The 19,804-nt window shown below is 38.6% G+C and overlaps 1 protein-coding gene across 1 annotated transcript in view; it reads right to left on the minus strand.

The window, feature by feature from the left end:
- The window catches only part of TDRD9 (tudor domain containing 9), a 142,323-nt gene that overhangs the window by 11,417 nt on the left and 111,102 nt on the right, over positions 1 to 19,804 (minus strand). The window contains exons 25-33 of the mRNA XM_008049977.1: positions 18,135 to 18,308; positions 15,925 to 16,036; positions 14,479 to 14,691; positions 14,129 to 14,218; positions 13,320 to 13,580; positions 8,989 to 9,144; positions 7,589 to 7,659; positions 5,884 to 5,993; positions 5,226 to 5,322 (exon numbers count right to left, since the gene is read on the minus strand). Coding sequence (XP_008048168.1) covers positions 5,226 to 5,322; positions 5,884 to 5,993; positions 7,589 to 7,659; positions 8,989 to 9,144; positions 13,320 to 13,580; positions 14,129 to 14,218; positions 14,479 to 14,691; positions 15,925 to 16,036; positions 18,135 to 18,308 — 1,284 coding nt within the window. The remainder of the gene's footprint in view (positions 1 to 5,225; positions 5,323 to 5,883; positions 5,994 to 7,588; positions 7,660 to 8,988; positions 9,145 to 13,319; positions 13,581 to 14,128; positions 14,219 to 14,478; positions 14,692 to 15,924; positions 16,037 to 18,134; positions 18,309 to 19,804) is intronic.

Genomic DNA, 19,804 nt, shown 5'->3' on the forward strand with positions numbered 1-19,804 from the left:
GTAATACTATAAGAAAATGACTTACAGTACTGGGAAACTATGGGGGGGAGGGGGATGGGATTAACAGTAGCAAATATCTGTCTGGGGATGGGAAAACACCTCTTATCAACAGGGTGCCTGAATGAAACGTAATTGTACACCTAACCCTTAACTGTACCCCACAAAAACCATAATAAAAAATATTGATTAATAAAAAAATAAAATAAAATAAAATATTCTGCTAATTTTGACATGTTAATCAACTCAGAATTTTCCCCATCATCTGAATTAGTTTTTTTCCAGCTGGGGTGTAACTGATAAAAGTTATCCACATTTACAGTACACAGGTTCTGATATATATGTACACTATGAAATGATTACCACAAAAAAGTTGATTAACACACCCATCTCCTTATAGAGTTACCATTTCGTGTGTGTGATGAGAAGATCTACTCCTTTAGCAAATTTCAAGTACACAGTATAGAACTATTAACTACAGTCACCAAGCTGTATATTAGATCCCAGAATTTCATTTTATAACTGAAAATTTGTACAACAATTAAGTTTTGATGACAAAATCTAGGTAAAATCGTTTTCTTAGTCCTAAACACACATATATGTGTGTATACACACACACACACACACACACACACACACACACACACACACACACACACACACACCAGGTTGCCAAAAAAATGTATACACGTTTTAAGAGATGTTATATATATATTACTTTTCAAAGTTGAATTTAATTATGGTAGCAATGTGTAATATGCAGAAGTCAAATGTGACTTGTATTCATCTTTTGTTATCGGTATATATTATTACAAAATACAGGTTTTTCCTTTCTTAAAATGTGTATACATTTTTTTGGCACCCTCTGGGTATCTGTGTGTGTATGTGTGAGTATACACATACACACACACACATTATCTCTCCTTTTATCTTTCAGTTCAATGAAAAAGAATTCTACTTTAAGCTCAAAGAAGAGATCTGGAATTCAGACTTATAAATTAGGTGTTGAGTATTTGCTTTATAAAGTAGTCATACAAATGTTTCTTTAAATAGAATGTTCTGCCCACTAAAAAGCGGGCAAAAAATATGAACTCAAAAAAAGACATACAAGCAGCCAACAGATACATTAAAAAATGCTCAGACTTACTAATCATCAAAGAAATGCAAATCAAAACTGCACTGAGATACCTCCTAACTCCAGTCAGGATGGCCATCATTAATTACTGAAAAAACAAGAGATGCTGGAGAGGATGCGGAGAAAAGGGAACACTTCTACACTGTTGGTAGGAGTGTAAATAAGTACAACCTCTGTGGAAACCAGCGTGGCAATTTCTAAAAGATCTAAAAATCTACCTTCCATATGACTCACCAATCCCCCTTCTGGGAATATACACAGAAGAACTCAATCATTTTACAAAAAAGATACCTGCACATGCATGTTCATTGCAGCACTAGTCACAATAGCAAAAATATGGAACCAACTATGCTGCCCATCAAAAGTAGACTGGATTTAAAAAGTGGTATATATACATGACAGAATATACATATTACACAGCCATAAAGAAGGACACACTTAGGGATTTTGCAGCAACTTGGATGGATTTAGAGTATATAGTGATCTAACACAGAAACAGAGAACTGAGTACCACATGTTCTCACTCATAAGTGAACCCTAAAAATTTACCATAATACTACAAAAAAAGGGATTGGCAGTAGTGGGGGGCGAGGGGGGACATAACCTCAGTACCTGATCCTAAATCAGGTGACATGAGGTCCAATGGGAGGCCCAAACTTCACCTGTATGTTGACCACTTATGTACCTAATCCTGAATTATACACCACATCTTTAAAATAACATAAAATAAAATTGTACTCCACATCTTTAAAATAAAATTTAAAAATAGCATGCTCCTTTCAAAGTAACCAAGGGTTATTTCATCGATTTTAATAGAAATCACAGTACCTCAGCCTTACTGACAGTTACTATGAGCCTTAAACTGACTGCTTTCATGTAATAACATCTGTACTTCAACAAAGATAGTTTAAAAGATTTAGCCTTGAACTAACTCATACTAGGGTGGTTAATTCTTTGTGTATCTGCTCTAACTCCTAAGTGAATAAATGTAACCTAAGCACTGGGTTTAATTATCTTCTCGGAATCCTAAGTATTCATGTTAACTTAAGAAATACCAAGTAAGACCCTAGAAATAAGTCTAATTTAATTAAGATGTATATTTTAGACTAAAACTGAAAAGGGCAAGAATCATGACAGGAACAATATCAGCACATTCCATACAGAGTACAGTCAGGGCACGTTGTAGACATAATTCATCCTGAAATAACTGACATCAAGGAGTTGGAGTTTATATGAGCTGACGGTGGCTATGTTTGGAAGGGCTGACATCTTCGGACAATTATGTTTAAAACAAATAGAAGAGGAACTTCTATCGTAAGCTAGTATCCTAAGACTTCCTATATGAGCCAAATAAGGAAATATATTCCTCAACAGGAGACAGGTCCCATGCAGGTGGGGGATAGAAAGGTGGGTCACAAGTGGAAAGAAAGGGGCGTGGGTACATAGTGTGGCTGCAGCTCTCAGGAGGTAGGCTCATGAGGACAGCCCCTCTCTGAGAGCACAACTAAGACACAGTGACAGGTCCCCCAGGCCAGTTCTGTACTGGAGAGCCCATCCTGCACACCGCAGGACACTGAACTTCTGGAGCGAAAGGAAAGGAAAATGCTCACCCCCAAGTCAAATCTTTCTCTCATCTTCTGAAGTTTCTCAAAAATGGTTGCTACTGACAACAAATTTAAAAATCCATACAACTTTAATTAGAGGCAGAGTTTGGATGAAAATCTACCAGGCCCCCCTCTTCCCTTTCTGATAATCACCTTGTTAAGCCTATGGATTCAAAGACACACTGACATATAAACTGACCCGATTCTGGCTGATTTAAGTTAAATTCACAAAATGAAAACAAACCTTCATTTATGTGCAAAGCACTGTGGACTGTTTATACAGAACCTTCTATTAATCTTGTTTTTGCTTTTTTAGAAAGATGATGTTTTAAATACCAATTAATTATTTCAGTATTCTTGAATGTTTATAACCTAACTACTTATACTCTGGAGATTTAAAAATAACATACTGCATTACTGAAGTCCCAAAAAGCTTATATTTAAAAGAAAAGAGTTGAAGCAGAGCCTGGTCTAGTTAAAAAGGCAAGAAAGGTACCAGAAGCAATTATAGAGGAATTTATCTATTTATTTAATAATTAATTAGGTCATATCCCTAACTTGTGTAAAGTGTGATACTTTCTTATGAGATAATCCCACTGTCGCATATTATTTTTACATGCAGGTTTCCCCTACAAGGAGGGCTCTTTATTTACTTATTTTTTATTTAGAGACAGAGTCTCATTCTGTCACCCAGGCTAGAGTGCAGCAACACAATCATAGCTCACTGTAGTCTCAAATTCCTAAACTCAAGTGATTCCCCCGCTTCCAGTCTCCTGAGTAGCTAAGACTACAGATGCGTGCAACCACTCCTGGCTAATTGCTCTCACTATTTTGTTCAGCCTAGCAAGGCCTTTAAAATACCTTAATTCACAGAGATATTTATCACATCATTGTGGCAAAATTAGAGAAAAGCCAAATTCTAACAATCAAAGACATATTAAATTCTTTTAGAGCAACAGCAGGTATGAAATGAATATACACATGTAAATATAACAGAGCCATTTTTTAATGTTTTTGGAGTTGAGGTCTCACTCTGTTGCCCAGGCTGAAGTGCAGTGGCACAATTACAGCTCACCACAGCCTCAACCTGCTGGGCTCAGGCAATCTTTCTGCCTCAACCTTCCAAGTAGCACCACCATGCCTCAGCTCATTGTAAATTTTTTTTGTAGAGACAGGGTCTTGCAATGTTGCCTAGGCTGCTCTCAAGGCTCAAGCAATCCTCACAACTTGGCTTCCCAAAGTGTTGGGATTATAGGTGTGAGCCATAGCACCCAGTCAGGGCAATGTTTACATCAGTCATTGTATGCCCATTCAGTGACATATGATGCAATTACCAAAATGTATATTTATACAGATATCATAAAAATATGAAAAAGCTTATGACATTGTGAAAAAGGATATAGTATGACAAGAATCCAAAATCCAAATAAAATGTATATATAATTAAACAGTAAGTATACTAAATATATTTAAATTTAAGTAAAAATAAGATTTAAAATGATTGTGTTCGTTTTTTTCCCATTCCCTTTTCCTAGGCAGCATATATTTTAATGGGAAAACTATCTTTACAACTGAACAAAAACACTGAACATTTTGAAACTGTGATATTAGATCTGAACAGGCATCCTGGCAGAGAGGACAGAGTCAACAGCAGAGTCCTTTCTCCTACCTTGTCCGACCTCAGTCCACTAGATCTATCCTCCATAACAATCCACTGACTAGAGAGAAGGGTAGCCTTCTACACCCCACACTTATACCAGGCCTCTACTTCAGCCTCGTCAGGCCATCTCCAACCTGCCCAGCAGAATGAGGACTCCTAGAGCCAAATCTTACTCTTTTCCTGGCCTCTCCTAACTCCTTCCCATTCTACTAAAGCCTAAGTTCACCCACAGAGAGTGCTCTGTAAACACCTAGTATTCAAACAAAACCTTCCAAAGCGGCTACCCCTGCTGTTGGGATGTTTTCAAGAGCTCTGCTCACATTATCACACAGCGTTTCTTTATTATAAAGTCTCAGGAGATATCCCTTTTTTATCTTGGCACTAAACGAGATACAATCTGTTGGGCAATCTGTCTTCTGGCCTCACAGTTTCCACAGTAAGAGGGACTGATAAGGGCTTCTGTTTACAACTGGTCATCAGAAAATCTGGAATCACATTCATAGCCCATTCACATAAGGACGTCCATCACCAGGACATTTATTCTGAGCCTCATTCCTAGTTCCATTTTTTATTTCTTTTGTCCCACTCTTACCTCAAGCTCTGATGTGAGAGTGTGTGTACCTTTATGCGCTTTCTGAGCGTCTTTCTGAAATAAGTCCCAACATAAATGCATCAATAACAAAGGCTTAGTCACAAGCAGCCAGGCATGCCATGGCCAAAATTTTTGCAAAGGCTTTCTCTCCAAAAGGAGTGAGGAGAGGCACCGCTTTCCCTACCCAGGATCTAATTTTACAAAAGCTTGCAGATGAAATGGATGGTCATCCCTTACCTTAACTCCATTACTGGTGCGAACAGCATGCTGAGGAGAACCGGGAGCCCAGGGATGTGAGGCATCAGAGAGGTTTCTCTCAGTAGCATGGTGGACCCTGTCAGACAGTCAACAAGTCAGCCACAGGCACGACACTATACTCTTCAGGATGTCACTCCCTCCTGGCACACTCGTGTTCATCTTCAGGCATCCCCTCTTCTGCTGAGTCTGGCCTGTCCCCACAGGCCCACCCGGTAGTAAAGTGATCCCTGTTCTCTGTGCCCACAGCACCCTCCACACAGCCACTTCCCTATAATGCTGAAACTTTTATCACACTTGGGATTAACTCTATTGTTTGGCTATTCTTTTCATCTCTTTCTCCTCATTAGGCTATTGGGTTTTCCTGGGGCCAAGAACTTGGGTTTATTCTCCTTTGTAGCTAAGTACAGTAGAATGAATGACTGATCAAGGTGTCAATCCCTACATCCTTGTATTACAAGGAAAAATGATCATGCTCCATTTCTTAAACCTGCATCAGTCAAAGCCTTCAGAAAACAGCCAAGAGTAGAGCATGCAAGCATCAACCTGTTTTCCATTATGGGATAAATTGTTCTAGTAACTGAAGTCAAGGAAGAGAAGAAAAGAGAGGACAAGGAGTCAACAGAAGCCCCTAAGTTACCAGTCGCATTGATTGACAGGGAAGCTGCAACCAGCATTCTCTGGTGAAGATCTTCAGGAGCATCACTGATAATGACAGAGTTGATACTCTCCTTCTCGATCCAAACACTTCTAAAGGGAAGGAGGAGCAGGAGACAGGATTATTGAGCTACCAACCAGGCCACGTATTATGCCCATCCACAATCAATACCTTTCAGAAATACAGTTAAACATACAACTGCCATGACAGATGGCTGAGACATACTTAGTTTCCCATTTTCCCGCATGCCTCCTTCTCTGGACCATCTCCTCAAGCTAGAGGCCTCGAACTGGCCCTTGCTCTCTTCTCCACTCCCTCCTGTATGATCCCAACCCCTCCTGGACTTAGGTACCACCCACATGCTGAGGGGGTCCAAAACCTCTGCCTCTCCCTGAAACCCTCTGTCCTGCACTCCTAACCAATAATGGCCATCACCTGCATCCCAGCAGAGAAAATAGTGTGTGTCCACTCCCACTCCTCCTCTGTCACCTCTCAGCAGAGCCTGCAGCAACCCCAGCAAGGGTATCCTTAATTCTTTTTCTTTCCTCATCACTGACTCTAATCCAGCACAAACCTGCTGCTTCCAATCTTGAAAGTGCTCATAAAGCCATCAGTTTCTATATCTCTGGCCCAGACTCAGTCCACAATCTTCCCACCCTGGATTTCACCAGTGACCAGCCTCTAATGGATGCTCCTGCCTGAGGTCCCTTCTAATCTGAAACCCAACGCACTCTTCACACCGGGACTCAAGTTTTAGTATGCATGCACATCACCTGGAGGTCTTGTAAAAATGCAGCCTCTAGTTCAAAAAGTCTAAGGAAGGGGTAAGGCCTGAGCAACTGCACTTCTAACAAGCTCCTAAGGGATGCCCACATTGCTGGTCCCTGGTTGATATTTTGAGAACACAATGCTTAGCCAAAGTGATCATTTAAGAATGCACATAGTAAGGGTTCCCAACTGTTTCACGATGAAATCTGTAAAGCTTGCCCCTGTCTTCCATAAGCTCTGCAGCCCTCTTCTACCCACCCAATTCTCCAATCATACCAAACTTACTCAAAATCCTCAGAAGCACAAATTCCCACATTTAGGTCTATGCATTTGCCGCAGGCACCATCCTCATCCCACATCTCCCCACAATCCCCTAATAACTGCACTCTGACGAACTCCTCTGCATCCTTCAGGTCTCAGAATTCTCTGGAAAATTCCCATGGTCTTCCAAGTGTGTTTGTGCCCCTCTATATGCTGTCATGATGTTCTGTGTCCTGCTAAGACCCTGTACCCTATGTTGTAAAGACCAGTTTTCTCCTCCAAGTCACCCCCCACCCACCCCCACAACTGAACCCATAATTTCCTTAAAGACAGCAACTGTATCTTGTTCACTAATGCACTACAGTTTCACCCAAACCACACACAGTTTTTGGCATAGAGTAGGCACTCACAGTTTTGCTGAATAACCACTGCAAAACAGGAAAAAATAAAGTATCTGATAAAAGACACTAAAAAAAGTCTTACATAAAATGGCTTGCATGTAAGAGAGAAATACATCAAATCTGGAGCTAGGAGAGACTTTAGGAGTTAGAAAAGATAACACATTCCAACAGTTGCGATATAAAGATGGATTACTTTTTGATGAGGTCTATAGAGAGGCAGGAAAAAAATTTTCATGGAAAACTTATGTTAATCATACCTGAATTTGGATATTCTGGTCAAACTATGACACTTTAGTTCATAAGGGTTAAAAGGCCCATGGAGCAGTGCCTATATGCACAAAAGACAGGGAGTGTTACCAATAAGCAAGGTATCACCTAATATGAATTTTTAAAATCCAAGTCAGCTTATACTTATTTTAAAAGCTGCATCTCATTCATAACATCTTTGCAATTCTGTTAGGAAAAGTTGCCCTAAAGAAGGTATTTTTCAGGAACAAAACTGATTCCCTTCCATGATTTCACTTGTGTGTGTGTGTGTGTGTGTGTGTGTGTGTGTGTATGTATATTTATATATGTAAATTTATATTTTTATACGTAAATGTATTATATTTCTTAAATACGTATCTATTTAAGAAAGATTTTGGTCAAAAAAGGAAACACTGTCAAATACCAGGGGTACCAAAAAATGTATGCACATTTTAAGAGATGTTATCTAAGTATTACTTTTAGTTTGAAATAATCAGAAGTGTCTAGATGCTGATGGTAACTACTTTGAGCACCTCTTGCAACTGAAGAATCAAAGTGACTTGTATTCATCTTTTGTTATCACTATGTATTGAGTATTACAATTTTAATCTCACTCTTGTCACCCAGGCTGAAGTGCAGCAGCACGCTCACAACCGCCACAGCCTCAACCTGCTGGGTTTAGGCAATCCTTCCACCTCAGCCTTCCAAGTAGCTGGAACTATAGACAAATGCCATCACGCCCAGCTAGTTTTTGTGATTTACTGGAGACATGAAGTCTCATCAAGTTGCCCAGGCTGGTCTTGAACCCCTAGACTCAGGAGATCCTCTTGCCTTGGCCTCCCAAAGTGCTGGGATTACAGGCTGAGCCACAGCACCTGGCCAGTTTTCTCCTTTCTTAAAATGTGCATACTTTTTTTTGGGGGGGGGGCACCCTCTGTATTTTAGTAACAGTGATATTCTTTCAATTGCAGCAGACCAATCTACTTGAATAGTTTGGCCTGAGACTGCACAGCTGAAGTGGAGTCCCTGAACAGGGAATGACAGCTTAGCCAACCCTCCTCTCCAAGCAGGTAGGCAGCACCAATTCCAGTGGCCAGTTGAGAAAACCAAGGCTGGCACCAGTTCTCAAAAACACGCATGCTGTTTTCCTTCAGTCTGGTAGACAAGCACACATTACCTTTGAAAAGGAAAGTTAAAATATAGTATATATATATATTAGTCAAAGCTTGCTTCTAAATTCCATGAAACACTAAGCCCCAGGGCTTTTTCTTATTAATATGGGAACTATTGTTAGAAAAGTAACAGCATCAAAAACCAGAAAAGGAAAAATCATCATGACTGCTGGCTACAAGTCATAGGAAAATGATACGAAGTTTTTAAATTATATTTTTAAACAACTCCTACACATTACCTTAGAGTTTGGAGAGCCCAGTTTATTGGAAGAAAAGCTCTCTAACAAAATCTGGATCAGATACTTCTCATCATCTTTCACGGGAAATGGCACTGACCCATCTGTCATGTTTTCCACTGATTTGGAAAAGAGACCCTTGAGAGCTTCATGGCTTTGCTGAACAAAACAAGACAAGTTTTAGTTACAAAAAATTATACTAAAAGCCCTTTATTCCAATCTAATCAAAATACTTCACAGGCATAATTTATCAAATTCATTTTAAAATTCAAACAAAAGAAATAAGACAGGATTTACTACCTTGTTTCTTCAAACAAAAGAAATTAGACAGCCTTCACTATATTTCAGCCATCAGAGAATTTAAGAGAAAGAAACATTTTTTAAACAACTTTTTTATACATAAAATTTTTGTTTTATGCTGGGAATATTAACATAATTCTCAAGTGTCTTGTATACATATTAAACCTTTGCACTCAGATGTCTCCCCTCTGAGGGGACATTGTAAATCTAGCAAACCACTTGGATGTCCCCTCTCAGAACAAACTTAAGCCAGCGCAAATTTTTCAAAAATGTATGTTTCCTTGAAGTTTTCCATTCAAATTTCATGAAAAAGCAAATAAAGATACAGAATATTTACTGAGATATGATCGATCAGCTGAAAAGTGTTTTTCAGGAATCACAAGTGCGTCCTTTCACATCTTCTTCAAACAACAGACTGGACAATAAATTACACAGTATTAATGTGGGAGGAAGAAAATGAGACTGCATTGTCTGCCTGAATAGAAAAGCACCAGGTGGAAGATGTCAAACAAATTACTACTATACAACATGTAGCAATGAATCTCCAATGCCTGTCGGTGACCGTTTCACATGTTGCCATACATCAGAAAGATGTAAGAAATAAAATTTTGATTTTTGTCATAAATAAGTTCCTCAATGTCCAAAATTCCATGATAAGCCAAATATCATTATGATAAAATAATTGGTTCCAATGCTATACTATTTAATATGAAGTGATTCATTTTTCACTATTTTATAAAAAGTGTGGTCAAGTTGCTGGTAGGTGATCTGCGAGATGTCTCTGAGTACAAAGGATTAAATACAGAATTTCACCAGACCTTTGGCTAACATTTTGCCATTGCTTGTCCTCTTCCTGACTCCCAGCATACTTTATCCCCAGAAAACAACACAGAAGTGAAAGAAAAGACCTTACACATCAGCTTCAAAAGCAATATTTCTGATCATCAATAGATGCAGAAAAAGCATTTGATAAAATTTAACATCCCTTCATGATAAAAACTCTCAACAAATCAGGCATAGAAGAAACATACCTCAATATAATAAAGGCCATATATGACAAACCACAGCTAACATCATACTAAATGGGGAAAAGCTAAAAGCCTTTCCTCTAAAAACAGGAACAAGACAAGGATATCCACTTTTACCACTCTTATTCAGCATAGTATTGGAAGTCCTAGCCAGAGTAATCAGGCAAGAAAAAAGAATAGAAATAATCCAAAACCAAAAAAGAAGAAATCAAACTGTCCCTCTTTGCAGATGACATGATCTTACATATAGAAAAACCTAAAGACTTCACCAAAAAACTCCTAGAACTAATAAACAAATTCAGACAAGTTGCAGGATACAAAATTAGCATATAAAAATTAGTGGCACTTCTATATGCAAAAACAAACAAGCTAAAAAAAAAAGAAGTCAAAAAAGCAATCCCTCTTATACTACTTACAAAAAAATCAAAACAAAAAAACAAAACAAACAAGCAAAAAAACCTAGACATAAATTTAACCAAGGAGGTGAACTATCTCTACAATGAAAACTACACAAAATACTGATGAAAGCAACTGAAGGCCAGGCACACTGGTACACGCCTATATAATACCAGCACTTTGGGAAGCCAAGGTGGGAGGATCACTTGAGTCCAGGAGTTCGAGACCAGCCTGGGCAACATAGTGAGACCTTGTCTTTACAAAAAGTACAAAAATTAACTGAGTATGGTGGTGCTTGCCTGTGGTCCCAGCTACTTGGGAGGCTGAGGCAGAAGGATCACCTGCACTCAGTAGGTCAAGGTTGCAGCGAGCTGTGATTGTGTCACCGTATTCTAGCCTGAGTGACAGAGTGAGACGCTCATGCAAAAAAAAAAAAAAAAAGTAACTGAAGAAGACCAAACAAAGGGAAAGTCAAGATATGTTCATCAATTGGAAGAATTTATATTGCTAAAATCATCTACCCAAAGCAATCTACAGATTCAATGCAATTCTGATCAAAATACCAATGACATTCTTCACAAAAATAGAAAAAAAATCCTAAAATTCATAAGGAACCATAAAAGACCCCAGATAGCCAAAGCAATCCTGAGCAAAAAGAACACAGCTGGATGCATCACACTACCTGACTTTAAAATCCTACGAAGCTATAGCAACCAAGACAAAATGATATTGGTATAAAAACGGACATATAGACCAATAAAAGAGAATAGAGAACTCAGAAATAAAACCACATATTTATGGTCAACTGATTTTCGACAAAAGTGCCAAGAACATTCACTGGATATCCATAGGCAGAAGAATGAAACTGGACCACTATCTCTCACCATATACAAAAATTAATTCAATATGGATTAAAAACTAAAAAATGAGAAAAACCATAAAAACTACTAGAAGAATGCATAGGGAAAACACTTCAGGGTCTGGGCAAATATTTTATGGCTAAGAGTTCAAAAGCACAAGCAACAAAAACAAAAATAGACAAAGGGGAATATATTAAAGAGTTGGACTGAAAAAAAAAATCAACAACCTGTACAAGGAGAGAAAATACTTGTGAACTACTCATCTGACAAAGAACTAATATCCAGAATATACAAGGAACTAAAACAACAACAAAAAAGCAAATAATCACATTTAAAGGTGAGCAAAGGATCTGAGTAGACATTTTTCAAAAGAAGACATACAAAAAGCCAAAAAATAAATGAACAATGCTCAGCATCACTAATCATCAGAGAAACACAAATCAAAACCACAATGAGATATCACCTCATACATATTAGAATGGCTATTATCAAAAAGACAAAAAAATAACATATGCTAGCAAGGATGCAGAGAATTTATATTCCCACACTGTTGGTGGGAATGTAAATTAGTACAGCCTTTATGAAAAACAGTATGGAGGCTTCTCAAAAAACTAAAAATAGAACTACCATATAATCCAGCACTCCCACTACTGAGTATTTATCCAAAAGAATATAAATCACTATATCAAAGGCATACCTGCACCCCCATGTTTATTGTGGTGCTATTCATAATAACTGATATGAAACTACCCTAAATGTCCATCAATAGACAAATGGATAAAGAAAGTGTGGTATATTTACACAATGAAATACTATTCAGCCATAAAAAAAGAGTAAAATCCTGTTATTCTTGGCAACATGGATGAAATAAACTAAGCAAAATTAGGCACAGAAAGATGAATACCATATGTTCTACTCATACGTGTGAGCTGAAAATAATTAAATTTATGGAGGTAGAGAAAATTAATTGTGGGTATTAGAGGCTGGAATGAGCAGCGGTAGAAGAGGATAGGAAGAGCTTGGTTAAAAAACACAAAAGAACAGTCAGATAGAAGGAACAAGTTGAAGGGTTCTACAGCACTGCAGAGTGAATACAGTTAACTATAGCTTAACATACATTTTCAATAAGCTAGAAGAGAAGATTTTGAACATTTACAACACAAAGAAACAACAAACATTTGAGGTGGTGAATTTGCTAATTACCTTAATTTGATCATTAGAACATATCAAAATACCACTCTGTATCCTATGAATACATACAATTATTAGACGTAAACAAAAAACAAAAAGAAAAAAGCAGCTTCTCTGAAACCTTCAGACCAAGAGAATGACTTTAGAACTGATTTTGAAAGAAATTTTGAAATATCTGAAATAAAAATTGTATTAATTACTTCTAATTAGTAAATCCTGGAGATAAATCCTGGAATCCATTTAAAACTTCCAAAATAGAATATTTTCAAATCTAACTTTAATTCTAAGAAGAAAAAAATAGCTAAATAGGGAACCAACAAAAATAATACTCAGCCACTATAATTTAATCCCAGAGAAATCTAGAAGGCATTAAGACATTTAAAATGTCACCACAGACTTTATACAAGTACAGTATACCAAATGATGAACAGAAACTCGATCCATCTATTCATCAATATCCTTAGAAAAAATGCCCCCTCCATTCTCTCATTCATTCACACACACACATACACACGCATGCATGCACACATGCTCCAACATCAAGGACTAAAGCACGTACTTTGGACTCATAGGACTCCTCCGTGAGCTCAGCGTAGCCCTCCTGGATGAGGACATCTCTTATGTTGATGGCATCCTGGACTCTCAAGTACCGGTACACATCCACATGCAGGACATTGTGCACAACAGAGAAAACCTTCACGAGGAGAGGGCAGCCGCTCACCAGGGAGGCAAACCACCGGCTGGCCCCACCACTCCAGTGCTCACCACAAACAAGAGACTTTGCCGATGGTCTCATTTTGCAAATCTTAAATTCCAAAGCCTACAGGACAGAAAGGCATGGCTGGAACAGTTTTACAAATGAATGAAACACTCATTCCAAATATCACTGAAAAGTGACTTTGTTCATATATCTTCAATGGCGTTCTCATAAAATTCCTACTAAAAGTAATTTTGGGATAGTAAGGATTTCCTAGTTAAGAAAACTTAGTTACAACAACAAAACAAAATAACAACAACAAAACAAAAGTTCAGAATAACATTTAGGCTGTTTTCATACTGGTGTAAAGGGTATGTGTGGATTTGTCTCCAGCCCACCTAAACACTATATGGTTTCAACATAACCAGAAACCTTAGAAACAGTATTAGAAAACACTAGTCAGATCAAACAACAACTTTTTTGCTAAGTTTAAAGTCTTTCATATATTTTTGAAAGCGTAAACACCAAATTTGGCACGAGTGACAAAACAAGTTCCTTCCCTGTCCTGGGCCTTAGCTCCTCTATCTGTAAGCTGAAGAAGAGGGTCCACATGACCTTCAGAATCCTTTCTAGCATTCAAAATTCATTCCATGGAATTATCTCTATCTTACCTGAAATGGAAGTTCAAGAAATTGAGAAGGAATCTCCATTAAAAGATTGAGATCTACATGAGACCTATTACCATAATCTACAAAGAATACCTAGAAAACAAAAAAGTATACACTTTAATACAGGGTCAAAAACAATGTTCTACTTGAGCACCAGCAATGCAATGATCTGCTTGAGTTCTCAGAGTGACCTGAGCTCACATCAACATATCAATGAAGGAAATAACTTAGACTACTTTTCCAACTATAATTATTTTACATTTAATTTTTGCCTATAACAACAAAAGATGTTCGATAAACTGCTATAAGTCTGTCTCATTTCCCTTTGGATAACTTGTTACAGAAAAACATACCTCAGCAACATTTCCAGAAACATAAAGGATCTGAGCTCTAAAGTAGCTTTCTTTATCAAAATCAGCAAAAGGTGCCAGACAGACCAAGTCTGGATGTGGGTGAATGGGCAAGGGTACCAATTTCCGTTGGTTTATTTCAGCAGTAAGCTTTTTCAGAATCTCAGAGTTTTTTTCATCAATCCTATATCCCCAAAAGTGTCCCACTTCAACTACCTAAAAAGAAGGAAGAGATGAGATCTAGAGAGATTTCTGTAAGAAGGAATATAAGCTTAAATCCCAGGGCTGTCATCCTGTACTGTACAGCATCTCATAAACTGAATTTCTTGAAACATAAGTCTCCTATGAGTTTTTAATAGGTGCTTATGAGAACAAAAGAGGGATGCCCTGGTCAACTAAGGTAAGGAAATGTGTGGACTATATCCTTTACTTGGAGTTACAAAATTCATTAGCATATAAAAGTACTAAAGGTTCTGAGAGGTCATAAAGAATCACTTCATCTTTGACCCCAGGATGAAAAGCCAATAGCACAGGGCCTGCAGGTGCTCTCCCTGGTGAGGACCCCAGCACAGAGTGAACACAGCATACCGGATGAGCAGTGCCAAGTGGGAGTGATGGAAGAGAAGATGTTCCATTTAAAAGGACACCACCAAACAGCTCCTGCCCACTGCTGCCATGAAGGCCCACAATCACCATAGTTTTTCAATCTGCCTGGAACCCAGATTTCTAAATGAAATTTCCCAGTGAGGTGTACTTACAGATTTACCAGAAGCATACAAGTATTTTAATTGAAATTTTATTTTAAAAACGGGTCAGGTGCAGTAGCGCATGCCTGTAATCACAGTACTTTGGGAGGCTGAGGCAGGAGGATCACTTAAGCCCAGAAATTTGAGACCAGACTGGCAACATAGTAAGACCTCATCTCTACAAAAAAAAAAAAAAAGAAAAGAAAAAAAATTATCCAGGCATGATGGCACACACCTATAGTCCCAGCTACTCAGGAGGATGAGGTAGGAGAAATGCCTGAGCCCAGGAGACTGATAACATAGTGAGTCATATTCATGCCACTGCACTCCAGTCTGGGCAACAGAGTGAGACCTCTACTCAAAAAAAAAAAAAAAGAAAAAAAAAACATGCCCACATAATAATGGTGTCAATGCTAGTTTTGTTGATACAAACTGAAATATACCGGCATATATCATTATGCCAATTAATATTTTTAACATATATCATGCTAAATCTGATTATTTTAGCACTTTAAAAGTACCTGACAGTTTAAAAACTTTGATTCTAGAATACATATTTGTTTCATTGTCCATTTTAGTCACATTTTAATTTAACAAGTACAGTAATTCAAGCTCACCCACATTACTGATTATGCATGTGTATATAAACTTATTTCATGTATACAACATGACAGCTTTAGATTAACAATAATGCCATTCTTACCTCTGTGACATCAATAGTGAGAAGGAGGTCTGTAACTGCCTGGGATCTGTTTAATGTGTTAAATGAGACCTGCATAGGATCCACTGTCTGCTTCTGGAAGTCCACATTCACCCTACAGAACATGAAGTTTTTAAAAAAGACAATAATAATGAAGGGTTACAAAGAAAGTATGTTTACTTCTATAAAGTTATCATTTGAACCATTCTAATATTTCCACAAGTAAAGAACATTTTAATAAAATATACCAGAGATGACAGATTTGATTTCATCTCAAACATGAATTTACAGTGGCTTCCTGAGCTGCCTTGGTGGGGTATTCACTTAATGGTTATATGCCACCCACCAGGGACACATTCTGAAGGCTAAGACCCTCAAGGAATATCCACTTTCAAGGGTATAAATGATAAATTCAGGACGTGCAATATTTCCTAACTTGTGATTTCAGCAGTGAGTGGTTTTGACCATTAGAAAACTACAAGAATCTCACTCATAAGCAGACCCTGAACAATTATCATAATTCTGTAAGAAAGGGATTGGGCAACCCCTTCGGGTCCCCTCCCACTGTGGGAGCTTTTCTGTCCTCTCAATTAATCCTGCTTTTAAAAAAGAAAGAAAGAAAGGTATTGGCAGTAGTGGAAAACTTCCAGGGGAAGGGAGGGGGCACACCTCATCAATAAGGGAATCTGATCTCAAACCAGGTAAAGTGGGGACCAAAGTGAGGCCCAAACTTTACCTATACAATGACAATTTGTATACCTAGCCCTGATTGTACCCCACAACTTTAAAATAAAAGAAATAAGAGAAAAAGAAAACTACAAGAATCCATGTTTGGCTCAATACTATGTTAGAAAACACACAGGTGACTATCTAATACAACCAAGAAGTATCATTCATCCTTTAATGCCATAAAAGAGTAAATGCTAAGGTTCAGAATACAAAAGACAAATCTGATAAAAATAAAAATTTCCTTTTCCAATACTTTTATTCCAAAGTGAAAGGAACGAATAAGAAAGACTGATCCAACTCTTTTCAGTCTTCAGACCCATATATTAATGAGTGACTCCAGCAAAGTTCTCCAGCACTCAGTCACAAATGTAAATCAAGTCTGACTTTAACAAAGCAGGGCAGGTCTTCTCTATGCAAAGGATTGGGCAACTTGGCGAGACCTCATCTCTACAACGAATCAAAATGAGCTGGGCATGGTAGCGCACGCCTGTAGTTCCAGCTACTTGGAAGGTTGAGGCAGAAGGGTCACTGGAGTCCAGCAGATTGAGGCTGCAGTGGCCGGGAGTGGCCACTGCACTCCAGTCTGGGTGACAGAGTGAGACTCCAACTCAAAAAAACAAAACAAAACAAAAACAAAAGCAAAGGACTGAATCCACTACACTCCCAGACTCCCTTTCAGAAGCCAAAACATCACCCACAGATGAAACTAGCTGAGCATATTTCCGTTCCTTCACTAATTCCTCAGATTCATGACAAGTTCCTCCTGTCCCTCAAAAGACTACATGTAAGAAATAATACATGAGACTTCCTACTATATGTGACTGTGGGGATATGGCCAAAAAGGCAAAGCAATCTGTCATAAATACCATGGGTGATTTAATTTGGTCCAAGAGAATATCCATGACCCAGAAGGCAGCTGCCAAGTGGCAAGTGCCCCTGCTCTGGGCTGACCAACTCCGTGTGGGAAGCCCTAGCCTTGCATCGCCCAACCAGGGTAGAAGAAAGATACATGGGGCCAGTGAGGACAGCTTGCACTGGCAAGCAATGAGGCGCTCCCAACTGCATCTCCATTTTGTCCCACTGTCTGCTCTGCAGAGAACAAAGAATATCCCTAATTGCTGAGAGAGTTCTCAAAAGGAAATGCATTACTGTAGGAGAAAGAAAGGAAATTAACATTAGATTTAACCCTTACTATTTCAATTAAAAGTTACATAAATGATTTCACTCAATCCCCTCCACAGCCTTGCACAATAGGTATCACAGCTACTAAACAAATAAAGAAAAGACAAGTTCAGAGACACTGAATAATGTGCCCAAACATGCACAGCGAGATGAAACCTGGATTCAAAGGCAGTTCCCCCTGGCCACAAAGCCAGTGCTTTTTAATGAAGGGTGAAAAAGATCAGATCAATAGTCATTTTAAAATATTGCCTAAAAATGTGAGAGCAGGTGGAGTGAGTCAGCCACCTCTCTCCTGCAAATACCTTGTGTTCCTGAGTTTTGAAACACTCCCTCCTCGCACCTTCCCTTCAATTTCCTCTGCAGAATGAATGCTGAGTCCAAGTGGGACTTTTAGTTGAGACATCTTAATTGCCATATACACTGCAGGAAGGGTTTTAAATCTCTCTGTTGGATTGCGCGAAAACTCCACAAAGGCTCTGCTCCACAAATGTAAATTTAAAAATAAAAAATAAACGTATCAGGCATCTGATAAAAAAAGAACTACATACTCACTTCTCTCCAGATTAGACAGAAATTTTCACTGTCAATCTCTCCTCAAAATGTGTACCCCACAATTTTAAAATATAAAAATTTTAAAAGTTAAAAAAAGTAAAATAAACAAGTATCTATTGATTTAAGGAAAAATTTTTCACTTAGAAATAAAAGTTACAATGACATGTCATTAAACTAAAATCAAGTGTAATCTTTGTACAATATAATGCAGAATAAACACTAAATTAAGATGGAATTTTGAGCTAAGAAATTTTAATTTTCATTATTACAACAGAATGACAGGCTTGATTTCTTTTTACTATTATAAAATAAAACACAGATACAGAAAACACACAGACGTACAGCCCAATGATCTTTCTGATCTCCCTCCAAAAAAAGCATGAACTGTGTTTCTGAGTAACGTTGATAAAAGCCCTCCCATACCCTCCACCTCCCATATTTTGGGATCCTCGTCCACCCCTTCCTCTAGAGATGAGCAGCAATCATGCAGTAAGGGTACCTGCTGGACATGCCCTGGCATAAAGAAAAAAGGCTTTATACTGACCTTGTTTATGTACGAGTGTCATAAAGCCCCTGGACTAAAACATCCATCACAGAACCCTGCAAATGGACTTACAACCCTTCCCACCATTCCAAAATCATTTGTGGTGAGCTCTCTCCCAGACATGTATATATTGAGTGATTTGGAAGGATACCCAGAAAAGGAGGCGCGTCAAGCGAGTCCAGGAATTAGATCCCTGACCTGGGAGGAGCGAGCTGCCGGCTCGGTCCATGCTCTGCCCATCCCAGTATACACTGCTTGCCCTCATCACCCCTGCAACCCTCCTTCACTGACTCTTGGCTTCTCCTCATTATTCAAGGCACGCACTTAACTTTGATCTACTGCCTGATTTATGCACTCCCATTTTTATCACTTTTTCTCAAAGGGCTCCTAAGTCACCCCTTTGAAGTCCTTGCTCATAATCTCTAGACCTCAGTGCCAGCTTCTCCTGGCAGCCCCATTCTCCTTCCAGGATGGAAAGCCTGACCCTCTTGGGTTTCCCTCTCTTCTTTGTCCTCCATATGCACTAACCAGCCAAATCCAAGAGCTCTTCCCTTCCACCTGTTGCTGCCTTTGCATTTCCAGTGGACCATACTGACTCTCACATCTCAGTACTACCGCATGGGACTACTGCAAAGACTCCAGGTCAATTTCTTCTCCTCTTGTCTTGACCTACTTCCACTTAACCCTGATTAAGTCCCATAAAACACAATCTGAGCAGAACTCTCAGGGATCTACAAGTGCCCATCTGGTCATGTTCGCACTCATCAGTCTGCCACAGAAGACCATCCAAAAGTCAGTGTCTAACCTCCTCAAAACAGACTCCATTTAACACAAAGCAGCTCCCGCCAGGATGGCTGCCAGCTGAGCCTGCACAAT

The sequence above is a fragment of the Carlito syrichta genome, unplaced genomic scaffold (assembly GCF_000164805.1).
Source record: "Carlito syrichta isolate Samal-C Ts95f unplaced genomic scaffold, Tarsius_syrichta-2.0.1 Scaffold142862, whole genome shotgun sequence".
NCBI lineage: Eukaryota > Metazoa > Chordata > Mammalia > Primates > Tarsiidae > Carlito > Carlito syrichta.